General features: G+C 41.0%; 1 protein-coding gene across 1 annotated transcript; it reads left to right on the plus strand.

Moving 5' to 3' along the window:
- The first annotated feature begins 16,857 nt into the window (after window positions 1-16,857).
- Window positions 16,858-17,919, plus strand: LOC137500562 (uncharacterized). Its single transcript, XM_068227488.1, has 3 exons — window positions 16,858-16,963; window positions 17,136-17,388; window positions 17,510-17,919. Exons 1-3 carry the CDS (start codon window positions 16,951-16,953, stop codon window positions 17,868-17,870), a joined length of 627 nt encoding a protein of 208 aa, XP_068083589.1. The 5' UTR covers window positions 16,858-16,950; the 3' UTR covers window positions 17,871-17,919.
- Window positions 17,920-18,177: the final 258 nt, after the last annotated feature.

Here is an 18,177-nt window from a genome sequence, read left to right on the forward strand (position 1 = left end):
TGGTTGGACTGCAGCGTATTGTTTTCCCCGTTGCCCTTTTGTAATATACCATTCTTCTTCAGTTTGCGTCCAGGAACGCTGCTTGATACGTGGCACGTAGTCTCGAATAGACACTGGTGAATCTAGCCGTTCGCCCAAATGCGTTGCTGCTCTAGCGAGTCGGTCAACATACTCGTTGTGTTTGATACCTTTATGACTAGGTATCCAAAGAAAGTGCACAGCAATATTGAGACGAGTAAGTTGTCGAATTCTCAGAATGATCTGAATTTGATGAACCGTTAGTTTGTATGTAGCAGGTGACTGTAAAGTCTTCAAGACACTGAGAGAGTCAGTAATTATAAGAACTGCAGAAGGTTTAACTCTTAAACTGTATGCTAGAGCTTCGGAAACAGCGACAGCTTCTGCTGTAAAAATAGTCCAGTCATTTGGTAAAGTGAATAAACGAGATTCTTCAGTTGGGGACAGAAAAAAGCGCATCCCATTGCAGGTGGTGAGGGTATTGTTGAGCCATCAGTGAAGATTTGAAGAGCATTGGGCCACTGTCTTTGAGTATATTCCACAAAGTAAGACTGAACGCTGGTTAGAGGAAGTAAGTCTGTTGTAAAAAGATGTATTGGAACAGAAAACAATAAGTAGGAGTACGGAATCTCAAAAGTAGGGCAAGACTTGTGGGGTGTTGACGATGGAAGTATGGGGCGTAGAAACTGAAGACTGTTCAGAAGGCATATATTTTTCATCCATTTTCGGTGTCCGTGCTCTCTCATAACTGTTTCTAAATCAGCCAGACTGCTGCAGATTGGTGGTTCATTGTTGTACATCCTGGATAATACGAATTTGTCTGCTAAATATTGTCGACGTACAGCAAGAGGAGGTTCGACGCACCCTAGTAACAACGCTTTTGTTGGGGTCGAAGCCATTGCTCCAATGCAGGTTCTGACACAGCTATATTGTATTCTGTCCAGCTTGCGCAAAGCGATTTTGCTTCCGGTATGATAAAACATACTCCCACAATCCATTTTGGATCGGATCAAACTGCGATATAGGAGAAGGAGAACATAGGGATCAGCCCCCTACCATGTTCGGGTGAGAGCACGAAGAATATTCATAGATCTTTCCAGTTTGGGTGTAAGCTCAGATATATGTGGCGACCATGTCAGTCGAGTGTCATATGTGAGACCTAAAAACCTTGCCTGAGGTTTGACTCTGAAGTTGTATGGTCCCAAGTTCAAGGTTAAGGGTAGGACTCTCAGGTATTTTCGCGTAAATATCACTACTTGAGACTTGGAAGGCGAAAGGAATAAATTATTTTCAAGGAGCCAATGGTCTAATTGATATACAGCTAAAGCCATGTGGGCTTCTACAGTCTGGAGAGAGTTTGCACTAGTATACACACACACACACATCGTCAGCATATTGTAATATTTTAATCCTGGGTGAAACTATGGTCTCTAGATCACTGGTATAAATGGTGTAGAGCAGGGGACTAAGCACAGCACCTTGAGGCAGACCGTGTGAGACTTTCCTTGGGCCAAGTAGTTTATCATGATGACTCGTTGGCTGAACGGTCAGCGTACTGGCCTTCGGTTCAGAGGGTCCCGCGTTCGATTCTCGGCCGGGTCGGGGATTTTAACCTTAATTGGTTAATTCCAATGGCACGGGGACTGGGTGTATGTGTTGTCTTCATCATCATTTCATCCTCATCACGACGCGCAGGTCGCCTACGGGCGTCAAATAGAAAGACCTGCACCTGGCGAGCCGAACACGTCCTGGGATATCCCGGCACTAAAAGCCATACGCCATTTCATTTCATTTTCTTGTCATGATAACGCACATACTGTATATCCATCTGGTGTGTGGAAGATTGTAAATGCCCTTGATGAGCGGATGAGGAAGGCCGAGGTCCATCAATTTAGATAATAATCTTGAGATATCAACATTGTCGTATGCAGCAGAAATATCCAGAAAAAGGGCAAGCATATAACTGTTCGTAGCAAATGTCTTATATATGTCCGTAGTGAGCAGTGCATGACTATCATAGGTACTTCTTCCTTTTAGAAAACCATTCTGAGTTCGTGGTAGAAGATTGTGAAATTCTAGCCAACATTCGAGTCGAAGTTTAATCATACGCTCGAGGGTTTTCAGTATATATGAAGACAAGGCTATAGAACGGTAAGCGTTCGTATCCTCTGGTTCCTTTCCGAATTTGAAGATGAGTATCACAATCTGTGTTAGCCAGGATATTGGAAATTCTCCTTGAGACCATATTTCGTTTATGATCCGAAGCAGCCACTGTAGAGCATGGATTGATAAATGGGCCAGCATCGGATAACAAATATTATCAAAACCTGGTGCAGTACTTGAGGACTGTTTTATTGCATTTTGCAGCTCAGCCAACGTGAAGGGAGAGCATAAGAAATGAGTACTCGGGTTCGTGTTGAACTGAAGGGGTTGAGAATTAACAAACGGTGGAGCTATTTTGTCAAAGAATCCCTCTATACAGGCTGGTGAGATCGTATGAGATCGTGGACTATGATCTTTGTAGCGGAAGGCTTTGATTTTGTTCCAGACGTCGGAGATGTTGGCATTCCTATCTCATGATGCACAGAATTCCTTCCAGCTGTGTCTTTTCCCTTTTTTTCAAAAATCTCCTTACTTGAGCCATAGTGTGCAGACATTGCTAGTACCTCTCAAAAGTGGGCTGTTCCCGATATTGCCGAAGCGCTGTCCGTCGTCGTGAAACAGCTCGAGAGCAATCTGGGGCCCACCAGATAGCTGTTTTTCCGGTGTGTGTAGATCCAACTTTCTTCAGGGGAATTGAATCGGATGTAGCTTTCTCCATAGCGGAGATATAGAGGTTGTAGCTAACACCACTAGGATTTTGCAGTGTAAGGCGTAATATCTCTTCATCCATATTGGCTGTAAATACTGGCCAATTTGCTTTAGAGCAGTTCCATTTTCCTGTTGACACTTTCTGGTGATGAGGTAGAGGAGAAGTCTCTATTGTGATCAAAATGGGAAAGTGGTTGGAACCGCCAGAATCAGTAAGGACGGACCAGTTGGTGGACAAGGATAAAGAGGGGATGGCAATAGTGAGGTCAACTGCCGATTTCTGCCGATTCGGTGAAGGAACCAATGTAGGGGAATGATCATTCAGGATGACTAAATTATAATGTTCGACCATATTGACTATATCATTGCCGTAGCGATCGGTGGTTGGACAACCCCATGCTGTGGAGTGAGCGTTGAAGTCTCCACAGATGATCTGTGGGGGAGGAAGTTGCGACATGATTTCTTGCCAAATATCCAAGGTGACTACTGTTTTCGGTGGGCAATATCCAGATGCTATCGTAAGAGTTCTAGAAGGTAGTTGTATACTAGCTGCAATCAGTTGAAATGGCGATGGTACACTACGTTGGATAGTTAGCTGTCTGTAAGATAATGTCGTGTGTACCAGAATAGCAACGTCACCATATCCATCATCACGGTCTTCCCTTAAAATGGTATAGTTGCGAAAATGTATATATCTTTGAGGTTTGAACCATGTTTCTGACAGGACGACAACGTGAGGGTTTATATTGTGAAGTGTATTATCTAGACTCTCTTTGTTTGAAATAGCCGATCATGCATTCCATTGAAGAATTTTAAATGCCATTATGAGCTTGGAAAATCTGTCGCAGAATATACTTGATCGCCATGGGTTGTAGAGAGTCAGATGGTTGAGACGAAAATTGTTGGACAGGTAAAGTAAGGAGCCATGTCCCAGGTAGTGCGATTATGGATGCATTTTGGCTTTGAATCTCACGCTGTAGAACACCTCTGTTCGAGATCACCGACCGGCCGTTCCACTGTAAGATTTTAAAGGCCATTTTCAGAGGCGAAAATATTGGTAATCATGTCGCGGATTACTGTTGGATGAATGTTGCTGGATGCTGAAGATTGGAGCTGACCTACGATGAGCATAATAATGTTGAATATATGCTCAATCAGTTGTTCGTTGTTTTGAGCAGGATTTGATGTTACGCGATGGGGTTGGGGAGGGTAGGGATTGTAAGTAATCGGAGTAACAAGTAAATGTGGAGGAATATAGGCCAGTTGAGAAATTGGGGGGGGGGGGAATTGGGTTTAAAAGGTTGTACCGGACGTCTTGACGAGTTTACAGGAACTGAAATTTTACGCTGGGAGGCGAGTGGATGGTCGAGTTGTTGGTTAAATGTTGAGTGGGGAGAGTTCTGTTGTGTAATATTCCATGGGGCGTCTTCCTTCATTGGTGGCTCTGCTGTAACCCTTGGTGTCAAGGGCTCATGTTGTCTTGGAAAGTTTCTTGCTGTTGACATGTTAGAGGTTGCAGAAATATTAGGTAGCGGGGGAAATTCCACCTGATCTTGATAATTAACTGGTGGGCGTGACGCTGAGTCCGCGTACGCTCTGTTATAAATATCAAGTGCAGCCACTTGAGAGATATTGTTAAATGCCATAAGTTCCCGAACAGAAATCCACTTTTTTATATTCTGTGCAGTTTTTATCAGTGGAGAGATGAGCTCCTTTGCAGTGAACACAACAGGGAGTAATTAAATCTGAACACTGACTAATATCGTGATGCCCTGAACAACGGCTACAGCGTTGAGCACTTCGGCATTGCAGGCTAGAGTGATTGAATCTCAGGCATCGTTCACATAATCGCACAGACATCACAAATGGTTGCACTGGGCACCTAGTTCCGAGTAAGTGGATATATGCTGGCAGTTGTTGTGCACGAAAAGTTAACAGGCAAACTGGGATAGGCCTTCTCTCCCCGCATATAGCAGATATCTTGGATTCCGGAGGTGAAATGGAACTGTATCGCGATTGACCTGTCTAAAGCATTTGATAGGGTGGATCATGGGAGACTACTGGCAAAAATGAGTGCAGTTCAACTAGACAAAGAGTAACTGAATGGGTGGCTATATTTCTAGAAAATATATCTCAGAGAATTAGAGTAGGCGAAGCTTTATCTGACCCTATAATAATTAAGAGGGGAATTCCTCAAGGCAGTATTATTGGACCTTTATGTTTTCTTGTATATATAGATGACATGAATAAAGAAGTAGAATCAGAGGTAAGGCTCTTTTCGGATGATGTTATTCTGTATACAGTAATAAATAAGTTACAAGATTGTGAGCAATTGCAACATGGCCTCGATTATGTTGTGAGATGGACAGCAAGGAATGGTATGATAATAAACGGGGTGCAAAGTCAGGTTGTGAGTTTCACAAGTAGGAAAAGTCCTCTCAGTTTTAATTACTGGGTTGATGGGGTGGGAGTTCCTTTTGGGGATCATTGTAAGTATCTTAGGTGTTAATATAAGGAATGATCTTCATTGGGGTAATCACATAAATGGGATTGTAAATAAAGGGTTCAGATCTCTGCACATGGTTATGAGGGTGTTTAGGGGTTGTAGTAAGGGTGTAAAGGAGAGGGCATATAAGTCTCTGGTAAGACCCCAACTAGAGTAAGGTTTCAGTGTATGGAACCCTCACCAGGATTACTTGATTCAAGAACTGGAAAAAATCCAAAGATAAACAGCTCGATTTGTTCTGGGTGATTTCTGACAAAAGAGTAGCGTTACAAAAATGTTGCAATGTTTGGGCTGGGAAGAATTGGGAAAAAGAAGGCGAGCTGCTTGATTTAGTGGTACGTTCCGAGCTGTCAGTGGAGGTATGGCGTGGAATGACATTAGTAGACGAATAAGTTTGAGTAGCGTCTTTAAAAGTAGGAACGATCACAATATGAAGATAAAGTTGGAATTCGAGAGGGCAAATTGGGGCAAATATTCATTTATAGGAAGGGGAGTTAGGGATTGGAATAACTTACCAAGGGAAATGTTCAATAATTTTCCAATTTCTTTGCGATCATTTAAGAAAAGGCTAGGAAAACAACAGATAGGGAATCTGCCACCTGGGCGGCTACCCTAAATACAGATCAGTATTGATTGATTGATTGATTGATTGATTGATTGATTGATTGATTGATTGATTGATTGATTGATTGATTGATTGATTGATTGATTGATTGATTGATTGATTGATTAAATCTTCCTCCATAGATAAACGTTTCCCTACTTCCCACTTCCATTGGACATCATCAGCACTTGGCCTCTAAAAAAAAGCTCTCAACCCTTGCAGCCTTGCCTTAATCATGTTTTCTCAGGGTTTTAAAATGTGTAATCCCATCTCTAACCCAGTCTCTCTTAATCCACATTTTTTCCTCCCGTATGTTTCCAGCATTTCTGATTACTATGTCAGCCTTCCCATCCGCTTCACGTCTATATCTACCTCACTGAAGTTAATCTTCATTTTTGGTTGCATTACATTTACCACTTTGTATATTGTGTTCTCTTTAGACTCATTCTTCTCTTCTTGTACTCCATAAATAAAGATGGCTTTCTTCATGTCTTCATGTCTGTGAGCTTCAACTTCTTTCTTCAAGGTCTCCATCTCCTCTTCCATGTTTTTTATTTTCTCCTTTAGAAGGACTACCTCTGTCTCACTGCTCTCCATTTTGCCTTTGACTTCATTAGTGCTTTCCTGAATCCACCGTCTCGTTTTTTCATGCGTCTTGCCTTGTTCTTGTAACATCAGTTTTAATTGCTCAAAACGGACAAAGTTCTTCAATAACATCCTTAACCACTTTCCTTATTACTTCCACGTCCTCCCTATTCATGTTGCCAGTGCCCTGTGGGCTTGGGTTTATTTTCACACCCCCAATAACCAGAAGGACAGTGACCACAGCTGCCACCAACAGCATCTCGCCTTTCAGTCCCCTCCCTAAGCTGTTTTGGGATGTAGCATTCTTCTTACTTCCCTGCCATCCTCCCATGATGGCCCTATATTGTTCGACGCTAATCATCTTTCTTGTATCACTCAACTCATCCTGTCCTCACCTCACTCCCACTCCGCCCACCTGGCACACTTCACACTACACGTTCGCCTACCTCACTCGCCTTGGTTAGACTGTAAAAGTGATTACTATTATTCATTACAGTTAAGGAACGTCATTTGGACTACTCCATCCCACTGGAGTTTCATTTCACGACATTATTTTGGCAAATATCAACGAAAGTTACCTTTAGGATTAATCATTTTAACAGTATTAACCTATGTAACATTCCCCATACCTCTAAATTACGATAAATCGGCAATCATAGTCAATATATTTTCCATAGGGGAGTATGTATTTCTACCGCAAAACCTTAGGTCGCCAGCGCCACGGGTAGGGCTATGAAACTGCACCCATTACAGTGCGTGGACTCGACTGTCAAGGCCGGTAAAGAGCTACGCATCAAGTCGGGCGGTGTCCAGGATATGAGCAGGACTCGTCGATAGACCCTTGTTTGAACGCTTCTATCCTCTATCGTTCAATTTATAGAAAGTTGTAAATCTATTCCTTAAGCAAAGTAGCTCTGTATTTTTAGTTCATATTATTCTAGCATCTTGATTTGTAGTGGATAAGTAACTATTCTCGATTTCAAATAGAATTCTTCAATTAAAACGTTATATATTCCCTTCTGTAAACTGTCAGCCCTTGGTTTTCTGGTACTTAAAGCTATTATTAATTTTCCGAAAAAATTAAAACGATTAATGTCACTCTGTACAAATTTGCATTAGTTGTGATTAATTTATGTTTAAGCATATGAAATGTCGTGTTTATTATAGACGCCTACCATTATTCGTAAGAATTAAAAAAATGTTAATTATTTACTACATGAAGAGACTTGCCTCGAAATACTTTTTTACAGCACCACAATTATGACTTTCAGAACTTTCGGCATAAAAGCAAATATTGCGCTGGGAGGAATTCGAAATAGTAACCCTAATGGCTGCAAACTATCACCACTGGCTAGATAACGCAGTGTAACTTCGAGCTGTTAGTGAGCTGATATTTCCCATGTCTTTTTACTGGATTTGTGTTGAAATTAAATAACTACTATATTTTGAAAAGGAATTTTCTCATATACCAGGTGTAGGCCTATGCATAAGTCTTTTCCGCTTTCACTAAGAGATGGCGCCAGCGAAGAGTACGTTGCGTATAAATTTGACACATACGTCAGTTTGTTCGTCTGACATTAACCTACCAACACACAAAAGCTGAGTCCGCCAAACACTAGCGTCTGTGTTGAATTGTTCGGTGATTATGTCAACGTTTGTGTCTGAAAAATAACATTTGCGGCACGCATTGCTTTTCTTATTTAATCAAAAGAAAAAGGCTGCGGAAAGTCATCGTTTGCTGGTAGAAACATCTGGTGAACAAGCTCCATCGATTAGAACATATGTGACATGGTTTCGACAATTTAAACATTGTTATTTCAATGTGAAAGGCAGTGCGCGCTCTTTAAGACCACAAAAGCGCGAAGACCCAGCAAAACTGTTAATGCATAACGCTATCGCCAACAAATGATTCATTTAAATCACGCATTGATCGAAAGACGACCGAAATGAGCCAGAATACATGGCAAAGTGATTTTGCTACACAACAATGCGCTGTCTCACACAGCAAAACCAGTGAAAGACACCTTAAAATCGTTTGGATGGGACATCCTTCCGCACCCCCCGTACTCCTCCGACCTGGCGCCATCTGATTATCACCTCTTCGCATCAATGAGGCATGCGCTCGCAGAGCAGCACTTCAGCAATTTCTAGGAAGTTGAAAAATGGCTCGATGAAAGGTTTGCCGCAAAATACAAGCAGTTTTTCTATCATGTTATTCATAACTTACCTGAAAGATGGGCGAAGTGTGTAGAAGCCGATGACCAATTTTTTGAATAAACAAAATATGAATTTCCCTTGAAAATTACAGTACCTACGTGTTTTCTTCACCACAAAAGCCGGCAAAAATGTATGCATACACCTGGTAGATTCCTACTTGGTTTCAATAAAGTGTATTTACTTTGCTCCAACCATCTCAAAACTGACTTCTGACTTCATGAGCCCATTTAAGTCCCTTTGAAGCCACTGCCGGGGTAAATTTTGTTTTCTTGGTGCGCGGCGTGCCGGAAGGTACAAATGTCGACTCCATACATCTCCAGACACTTCTCTAAATTTTGACTGTTAGCTCTTCTGTTGTCTTCGGCCATCTGTACAAATGGGGTCAGTTTGTTCTTGCATCCACACTTCCCCCGTCCTGCACGACTGAGCTTATAGCCATCTTTGCTGCCTGGCCAATGTGGCTTACAGATTTTTGCGAAATTTGTAACCTATTTCGTATTTCACGCTGAGAACACCATTTTTTTTTTTTTTTTTCAATAACAACTTTACACTCACAACGCTTCTTGCCGTAAGATCATTTTTCCGACACATAACCAAAAAAATCTTGGAAATACAGCTGTTTTAAAGCTAAAATGCAAACATAAATACTCATAAGTTATTATTATTATTTTAATGATAGATTAACGATAAAATTCACCTAGAGCAGTAGAGGCGATTAGGGATGGCGAGGGGGGTTTGGCAGTTGCACTTTGTGGAGAAAACATTACATTTTATTCCATTTTATCCGACTGAAACTAGGAATTGTATGAGTTATTAAAACAAGCAATTTGTACAAGCCTCGTTGTCTTATCAACTAATTATTTCCTTTATTTTCTTTAATTATTAACAAAATTCTTTCTTTCTTTCTTTCTTTCTTTCTTTCTTTCTTTCTTAATCCTTTTACCCTCCAAGGTTGGTTTTCCCTCGGACTCAGCTAGGGATCCCACCTCTACAGCCTCAATGGCAGTGTCCTGGAGCGTGAGACGTTGAGTGGGGGATACAACTGTGGAAGAGGACCAGTTCCTCACCCAGGCGACCTTAACTGCTATGCTATGCTATGCCTTGTGGGAAGAGTGGAAGGAATAGACAAGGAAGAGGGAAGAAGGCGGCCGTGGCCTTAAGTTAGGTACCATCGCAGCATTTGCTTGGAGGAGAAGTGGGGAAACCACAGGATGACTGAGGAGGGAATTGAACACCCCTTTACTCAGTTGACTTCCCAAGGCTGGGTAGACCATTTTCCAGCCCTCGTAGCACTTTTCAAATTTCGTGGCAGAGCCGGAAATCGAACCCGGGGTGGCAGCAAATCACACTAACCACCACAGAGGCAGACATTAACAAAGGCGAGTTGGCCGTGCGGTTAGAGGCGCGCAGCTGTGAGCTTGCATCCGGGAGGCAGTGGGTTCGAACCCCACTGTTGGCAGCCTTGAAGATGGTTTTCCGTGGTTTCCCATTTTCATACCAGGCAAATGCTTGGGCTGTACCTTAATTAAGGTCACGGCCGCTTCCTTCCCACTCCTAGGGCTTTCCTATCCCATCATCGCCATAAGACCTATCTGTGTCGGTGCAACGTAAAACAATTTGTAAACAATAATGATATCATACCTGGTATTATATGGCATACTATTTTGTCGAGAGCATAACCCCACACCGTAAAGAAGTCTCACAATTACAATATTATAATGAAACACATGTTATGTTCTATTAAAGGCCAGAGTGCAGAATTTCACATACAAAACGAAGGGTATCACATAATTACCCAAGTATCAGATTACATCATCATCATCATCATCATCTGTTTACCCTCCAGGTTCGGTTTTTCCCTCGGACTTCGCGAGGGATCCCACCTCTACCGCCTCAAGGGCAGTGTCCTGGAGCTTCAGACCCTTGGTCGGGGGATACAACTGGGGAGTATGACCAGTACCTCGCCCAGGCGGCCTCACCTGCTATGCTGAACAGGGGCCTTGTGGAGGGATGGGAAGATTGGAAGGGATAGGCAAGGAAGAGGGAAGGAAGCGGCCGTGGCCTTAAGTTAGGTACCATCCCGGCATTCGCCTGGAGGAGAAGTGGGAAACCACGGAAAACCACTTCCAGGATGGCTGAGATGGGAATCGAACCCACCTCTACTCAGTTGACCTCCCGAGGCTGAGTGGACCCCGTTCCAGCCCTCGTACCACTTTTCAAATTTCGTGGCAGAGCCGGGAATCGAACCCGGACCTCTGGGGGTGGCAGCTAATCACGCTAACCACTACACCACAGAGGCGGCATCAGATTACATATCATATGAAATTAAAAATTTCAATCAGTATTTAGTGGGGTATTGACCCAGTTCACTCGGTGTTCCGCTGTGAGGTCACGTTACTACTGACCACGTCCGACTCGTTGGCTGAATGGTCAGCGTACTGGCCTTCGGTTCAGAGGGTCCCGGGTTCGATTCCCGGCCTGGTCGTGGATTTTAACCTTAATTGGTTAATTCCAATGGTCCGGGGGCTGGGTGTTTGTGCTGTCCCCAACATCCCTGCAACTCACACACCACACTTAACACTATCCTCCACCACAATAACACGCAGTTACCTACAAATGGCAGATGCCGCCCACCCTCATCGGAGGGTCTGCCTTACAAGGGCTGCACTCGGCTAGAAATAGCCACACGAAATTATTATTATTACTACTGACCACGTAGGTAACGACTGACCATGACTGCTGCCAGCCTGCCAGCGAGCCAGCCACATCCAGCTAGATCTAGTTTAGAGTGCCAAATCAAGTTAGCCGTGGTGAAACAGTTCTACTCGCTCCGTTCCAACCACTACTCAACAATAGTTAGCGATTTATTTATTTTTTGTATTTTTAGCTGCTTTATTTGTCAATCCTGGGCAGTGGAATATCACATAAAGTGGTTGGCAGCATTGGCAAGTTATTTTTCCAGCACTGTAGAGGTGTGACAAACCGTTATTTTTGTGTATATGCTACATCTGTCAATGCTACAAAAAAGTAACTAAGAAAAGTAACAGTTAAAATAACGTTCAACGTTACTATACGCGAACCTTCTCTTGAGCCCGATTTTTACGGGGTGAGGAGAAAGGAGGGAGCATTGCCGGTTCCGGATATACTGCCAACTGGATGGAAATGAAATCTGAATTGAATCGATAATATGATCGATCGATGTGAATTTTCTAAACATTTATTATCTTACGTCAACAACTGTGTCACACATACATTATTTAACATTATATAACATTTCTCGATGCGAATCTTATTACTAGCATGACTTATATAGTTTGGCTTTGCTGTGTAAACAACAGTACTAGTTCATAAAGTGTCGAGGTCTACCGATTCAGCACTAGAGAGCTCAGGGCTCAAGAAAAGGTTCGCGTATAGTACTCACTTTTTATTGGTCACCGCCTGGTCACGGCTACAAAGCTTGTCTCCTTACAGCTGTGTTGCGAAGTCCCATTCATTCACACGCACATACGCGTACGCGCCACTACACTGTTGAAAGTCGGAGCAGCAAAACACACATTCCTATCTATATATATAAAATAAGAGTTTTGTCTGTACATTGCTCAGAATTTGAAAAGAATGGTATTTCTGTATCGGTCATGTCCATAGTAACAAGGAAATGCACTTTTTAGATTCCGTGATTTTTGTCTGTATGTATGTATGTATGTATGTATGTATGTATGTATGTATGTATGTATGTATGTATGTATGTATGTATGTATGTACACGCATCACGAGAAAACGGCTGAAGAGAATTTAATGGAAATCGGTATGTGAAGTCGGGGAATGAGCCTCTATAATCTAGGCTTTAAATCATTTTACTCACGCTGAGTGAGATGGTAGTTTAGAGGAAGGCCTAAAATTTAATTCTCAAATATTTATGTTATTAGTGGTCCTATCGATAAATACTACATAAGTAAAGTTAGATAGAATTAAATTTCCGATCATTTATGTCATACATTGTTACCGTACCGGCTTTGATAGCACAGATATTCATGTATTTGTACTTTTGTTGCCAAGTCCATATCAACGCCAAGCCACCAGAAAATGGGAAAGTCGGTAGATAGAGTCGCAGAATAAGAAACTACAGTCTAAGGTATAAACAATTTTATTCGCCCTGTATGAAGTTGTAGTTGTTGTTTTTTTCTTGCAAGTTGCTTTACGTCGCATCGACACAGATAGGTCTTATGGCGACGATGGGATAGGAAGGGGCTAGGAGTGGGAAGGAAGCGGCCGTGGCCTTAATTAAGGTACAGCCCCAGTATTTGCCTGGTGTGAAAGTGAGAAACTACGGAAAACCATCTTCAAATTGTAGTTTAGGGGAAGGCGCCTAAAATTCAATTTTTAAATACTTATGTTATTGGTCCTATCGAAAAGTACTACATAACAAAAGTTATAGAGAATGTAATTTCCGACCATTGATGTTTTATTCAATTTTACCGTACCGACTACGATAAGAGTGGTATTTCAGAGTCGGAAGAAAACGAAATGTGAAGGCCTACAATATAGAAAGCGCATAACATTGAACAACAATAACATTACATTGACCATTGTTTGTGGTGATGTTCTTTGTCTCTTATGCTGCCGCTCAACTCCGATAGATGGGATTACTGCTGCGTACCGAGTATAACAGCCTGACTGAATATTGGCGGGAAATACCTGGGGAGTTACAAAAACCTTCTTCTTTAGCATGTCATTCCTCTGGTTCATACATATTCTCATGTCGTAGTGCTGGCACGTAACTCAGTGGTTCATAATAGTATTCCAACTATTCGATCCCTACGTTGAAGTGCTATTTGAATGAGCAGTGTGCACTCTTAAGGCAGAGGCTCGCATAGTAGTAGTATTAGTATTAGTAGTAGTAGTAGTAGTAGTATGACCTGGTCTAGAATTACTATGTAGGCATATTCCAAATTATTCTTCATTCATTTTATTCAAAGTTAGCAGTGAAGAAGGGTTTTCTCCTCTGGCTTGGAGGGAAAAGTTGCCTCCAAGTCAGATAGATTTTTCCGCCGCCAGTGCAGTGAATTGAAATTTTCCGACTCGTCGTGTACTCCTAGGAAACAGATTAGTAAAAGGGCATAGATTTTGCCCTGGGACTCTCCATTATTCGAACCTCCCCCCCCCCCCCGAAAAAAGACTAAGTGTGTTCACGGATCACGGTTGTCTGCGGCCTGGTCATTCCAGCTCTGGAACTTTGGACTGTTAGATCGGCAGCGTAGTACTGTTCATTGAAGGTGAGAAAATGTGTGGTTTTTGATTTGATCAGTTCATGTGAAATCATTGCTTTTACTCGCGCCATTCCTACCGGTGTCATTGTAATGACCTATGTTCATTTCAGTTAGGAAAACCACTAAGACAGTCTTTCCGAAGATGTAAAAAGGCAGGTGGAGAGTGAGTGTCTGCCATTATAATGCAATTCCCCAACCTGACTGTTGCTGATGGTAGGCGGGCGGGCCTACCATTACAACGAAAATTCCCTAACGCAGTCTTTATATGAGAAAATATGTTTGGTGATTTCTCCGAGCTATGCAATTTAATACAGTTTTGCTCACAACGTGTACTCTACCTAACCTACAATTCTGTATACAATATTGAATTCCGCAGCGAAGCACGGGTACATCAGCTAGTTTGCTATAAAGTTAACGAGAGGCAGACAATGGATGAAATGACAAAACAACATAGCGTCTGCTCTGAAACCTACAGGAGTGAGTTTAACCAAACACGGTAGAGACAATATGCGACACTTCCGGATTTAGCCTTGTTAAAATGGGAGACATTTCGCAAGTGGCGCTCCTAGTGGCGTGACCTGGAAATCGCGCTAAATTCAAATATCAATGGAAATGTATGTACGGAAATGGATAAATAAATTACGTCTAGAAAGAAATTGTTACGAAAATATTAACTTCAAAGTTGCTAAAGCAGTTCTGGATAAATGCATGAAGAATTATTTAACAGGTTATTATTTAAAGACTAAAATTAGACATAAAATCAAGATGTGAAGTGGACTGCTGTGAAAGGGCTAGATCTTTCACTTATGCATTACTTGCCTGAACTTTCACGGCTAGATTTGTCTTTTTGTCTTTTTTCTCATTTAAAAGCATTCTATCATCACATTAGGACAGTTGTCAATAAAAATTTCGGCACATTCCTTACACACATGATTCAATGAATTTACATTTAAGAGCTGGATAATTTTCCTTTTAACTTGAAGCCTACTAACAGAAAGAAAATCTATAAATTTAGCCTCAAGAATATTCAAAATTTCCCTATAAGCAATACTTGCCATTATATTACGATAAAGCAAATTTGCATCATCATATTGTTTCAACAAAAATGTACATTTCTTAAATCACCCATATTTTCTTCTGTGTCTGACCACTCATTACGGCATTCCAAATGGGGTAACTTTGGAACACAACCAGCCACGCATATGTTCATATGCATTTTCCTGAATTAAATTAAAACCCACAGATGACACCTACAACAACACATCGCTATTGAAGGTTAACTGCTACACTAGTACAATAAAATAAGCTTATTATATTTTAAGCCAGTTAAAATATGGGTCGCGCAGGTCAGAAGTTTAGGAAGTACTATAAACATTTCTTTGTAACTGGAAGAATATATATGCAAACACAGTATTTACTTACATTTTCTTGTCACGAGAGAAACGGAAGAAAGGCCGCGAATCCTTCTGCACTTCACTGTTATTGCAGCCAATGACAGGAGATATAAAGGAATCATACACTCTACTCGCATAAATAACGCCAAAAAGTTCACAAACAAATACACGTGCTCTTATGACAGAATCAGAAACTCTCAGGCCACTCCGCTAGACAGAGCTCTAATCGCTGCCCTCGATATCTCGCAGAGTGTCGCGTATTGTCTCTACTGTATTTGGTTTGACAATGCCCCGAAGACAAGAAAACCTGATGGTCTGACCGCCAAACCTCGACATAAACCGGTACAAGAGGATCGATTAAGTAAAATGAAGTAATGTTATGTTATCTATAATATGTTATCTCCAATATCAATGTGGAAAGTTAGCATACTAATTTATTTATGGCACAAGAAAAATTATATTATAATGTACTATCTGCACACTTTTTAGCGATAGATTTACACCCTAGAGCTGAATTGGTCGACCTCGGCAATCTTCGAGATTCGTACTGGCAATCTTTGAAACACAAACTATGAATCGCTTATGCATCGCTGTGCGACATCTGGCGTACACTTTACGTACTAGTACTGTTGTTATTTACACAGCAAAGCCAAACTATAGAATTCACTATAGGAATGAGATTCGCATCGAGAAATATTATATAATGTTATATAATGTGTGTGTTACACAGTTGTTGGCTTAAAATAACAAAGATTTAGAAAATTCATATCGATCGATCATATCGATTCATTCCAGATTTAATTTCCATTCAGTTGGCAGTACTAACGGAACCGCAAGCGCTCCTTCCTTACTCCTCAAACCCGTACACAAATCTATCGCTAAAAAGTGCGCAGATAGTTGGTAGGCCTGCGTAATGTCTGAGACAACGATTACCGCTGAGCAGCTGAATATATCAGAACAGTCTACACTTTAGTTACCAGATGACAGCAGCAACTTAAACATATACATTATAGAGTATATTATACACTATAGTGTATTTGACTTAAAGCAATCTCCTACGAAAGCGCTCTCACTTGGATAACATGCGTACTATCTGAACTCTGAAGGTCACAATAGCGATTTTGTGTTATATTTTTCAATCCTGGGCGGTGGATTTCGCATAAAGCCGTTGGCAGCATTGGCAAGTTAAGCCCCATTCACAATGCAAACGTAACGTAACGTAAACTTAAAATTAACGTTAAATTAGAAGTTAGCGGCCATGTTATCTAATGGAACCATTCACAATGCGCCGACGTAAACTTAACCGCAAGTCCGTAAAATTAAGCGATTGCAAACTCCAAGCTCTTGCGGTTAATTTTACGTTAAGTTTGAGAACCTGCCAATCAGAACATAGGTACCGGTAAACATTGTATTTCATGAGCGATGGCTTCTTTCGATGAAAGACTGGTGATTTTATATCAAAATCATCCTTGTTTGTATGATAAGAGGAAAAAAACTTACAAGGACTCTGTATTGAGAGATAATACGTGGAAGCAAATTGCTGTAGCAATGAAATCTGACGGTAAGTACAATTTGAGATTTCCCATAACCTTAATTTTCGTGCATACCTAGACAGTTAGCTAACTAGTTTAATTAATTATACGACACATTGATGAGACATAAAAGTTAGCAGAGGTTGTGAAAATAAATACATTTTCTACACTTGTACTACAGCATATTTAATTGTATTTCAGTTGCTCATTGCCAGTCGCGAGTGAAATGCCTGAGAGAGCGATATTGTAAAGAAAAAAAATTACTGGAAATGGAGACAAGAAGTGGAGCAGGCAAGTCCTTCAAAGAACCGTGGCCGCTACTGGAGGCGATGTCTTTTTTAGACGACCACATAAAGCCCCGGAAAACGTACAGTAATTTTCCAGACTTGGGAAATAATTCCCAGTCAGATCCCAGCTGCTCTGCAATTGAACATTGCGTCGTTGAGTACGATGGGTATGTATATATATTGATATATGTCTTGTTTATATTATTTTCTATGTTTTCTTGTTTACTTACTGTTTCACTACACTCAAATCGGCCATCAGTTTAAATGTGTTTTCTCTCCTTTTTTCAGAATTTTCGACATTGGGGGTACAGAGGTAGAGAGTGACAACAGCTCTGACGTCACTGCTTTCTCTCCCCCTACTGCTCAGTGGACTCCAACTCTGGCCAGCCCATCCATTGAGCGCCGTGGTAAAAAACGGTGCTCCTCTACACCACAAGATGAATTAATAGAGAAACATTTAAAACTAGTAGCAGTGAGTGCAAGTAAAATCACTGAAAAAATGCAAAATAGTGCAGAAAATTTTTTTTCACAGTTTGTGGCTGAGAGCTTATCTCAGCTGCCAGAGGACATAAAGGACGAGTGTACGTTGAAGATTATGACTACCCTTGTGGAAGCGAAAGAGAAGGCACGGAGGAGAAACAATTTGTAAATATCAGTGAAACAAGTGGATTTTTTTTATATTTTTATTTTATTTTTCAGTTAACATGTATATTTATTTAAAAGAGAAGGCACGGAGGAGAAACAATTTGTAAATATCAGTGAAACAAGTGGAATTTTTTTATATTTTTATTTTATTTTTCAGTTAACATGTATATTTATTTAAAAGAGAAGGCATGGAGGAGAAACAATTTGTAAATATCAGTGAAACAAGTGGAATTTTTTTTATATTTTTATTTTATTTTTCAGTTAACATGTATATTTATTTAAAATCACAATACATGAATAATGAAACACTG

Source organism: Anabrus simplex, chromosome 1, assembly GCF_040414725.1.
Source record: "Anabrus simplex isolate iqAnaSimp1 chromosome 1, ASM4041472v1, whole genome shotgun sequence".
NCBI lineage: Eukaryota > Metazoa > Arthropoda > Insecta > Orthoptera > Tettigoniidae > Anabrus > Anabrus simplex.

Bases quoted from the DNA above. Each gene is read 5' to 3' on its own strand.
- LOC137500562 (XM_068227488.1), top strand. The intron at 17,389-17,509 runs GTATGTATATAT...TCCTTTTTTCAG, and splicing joins TGCGTCGTTGAGTACGATGG to AATTTTCGACATTGGGGGTA.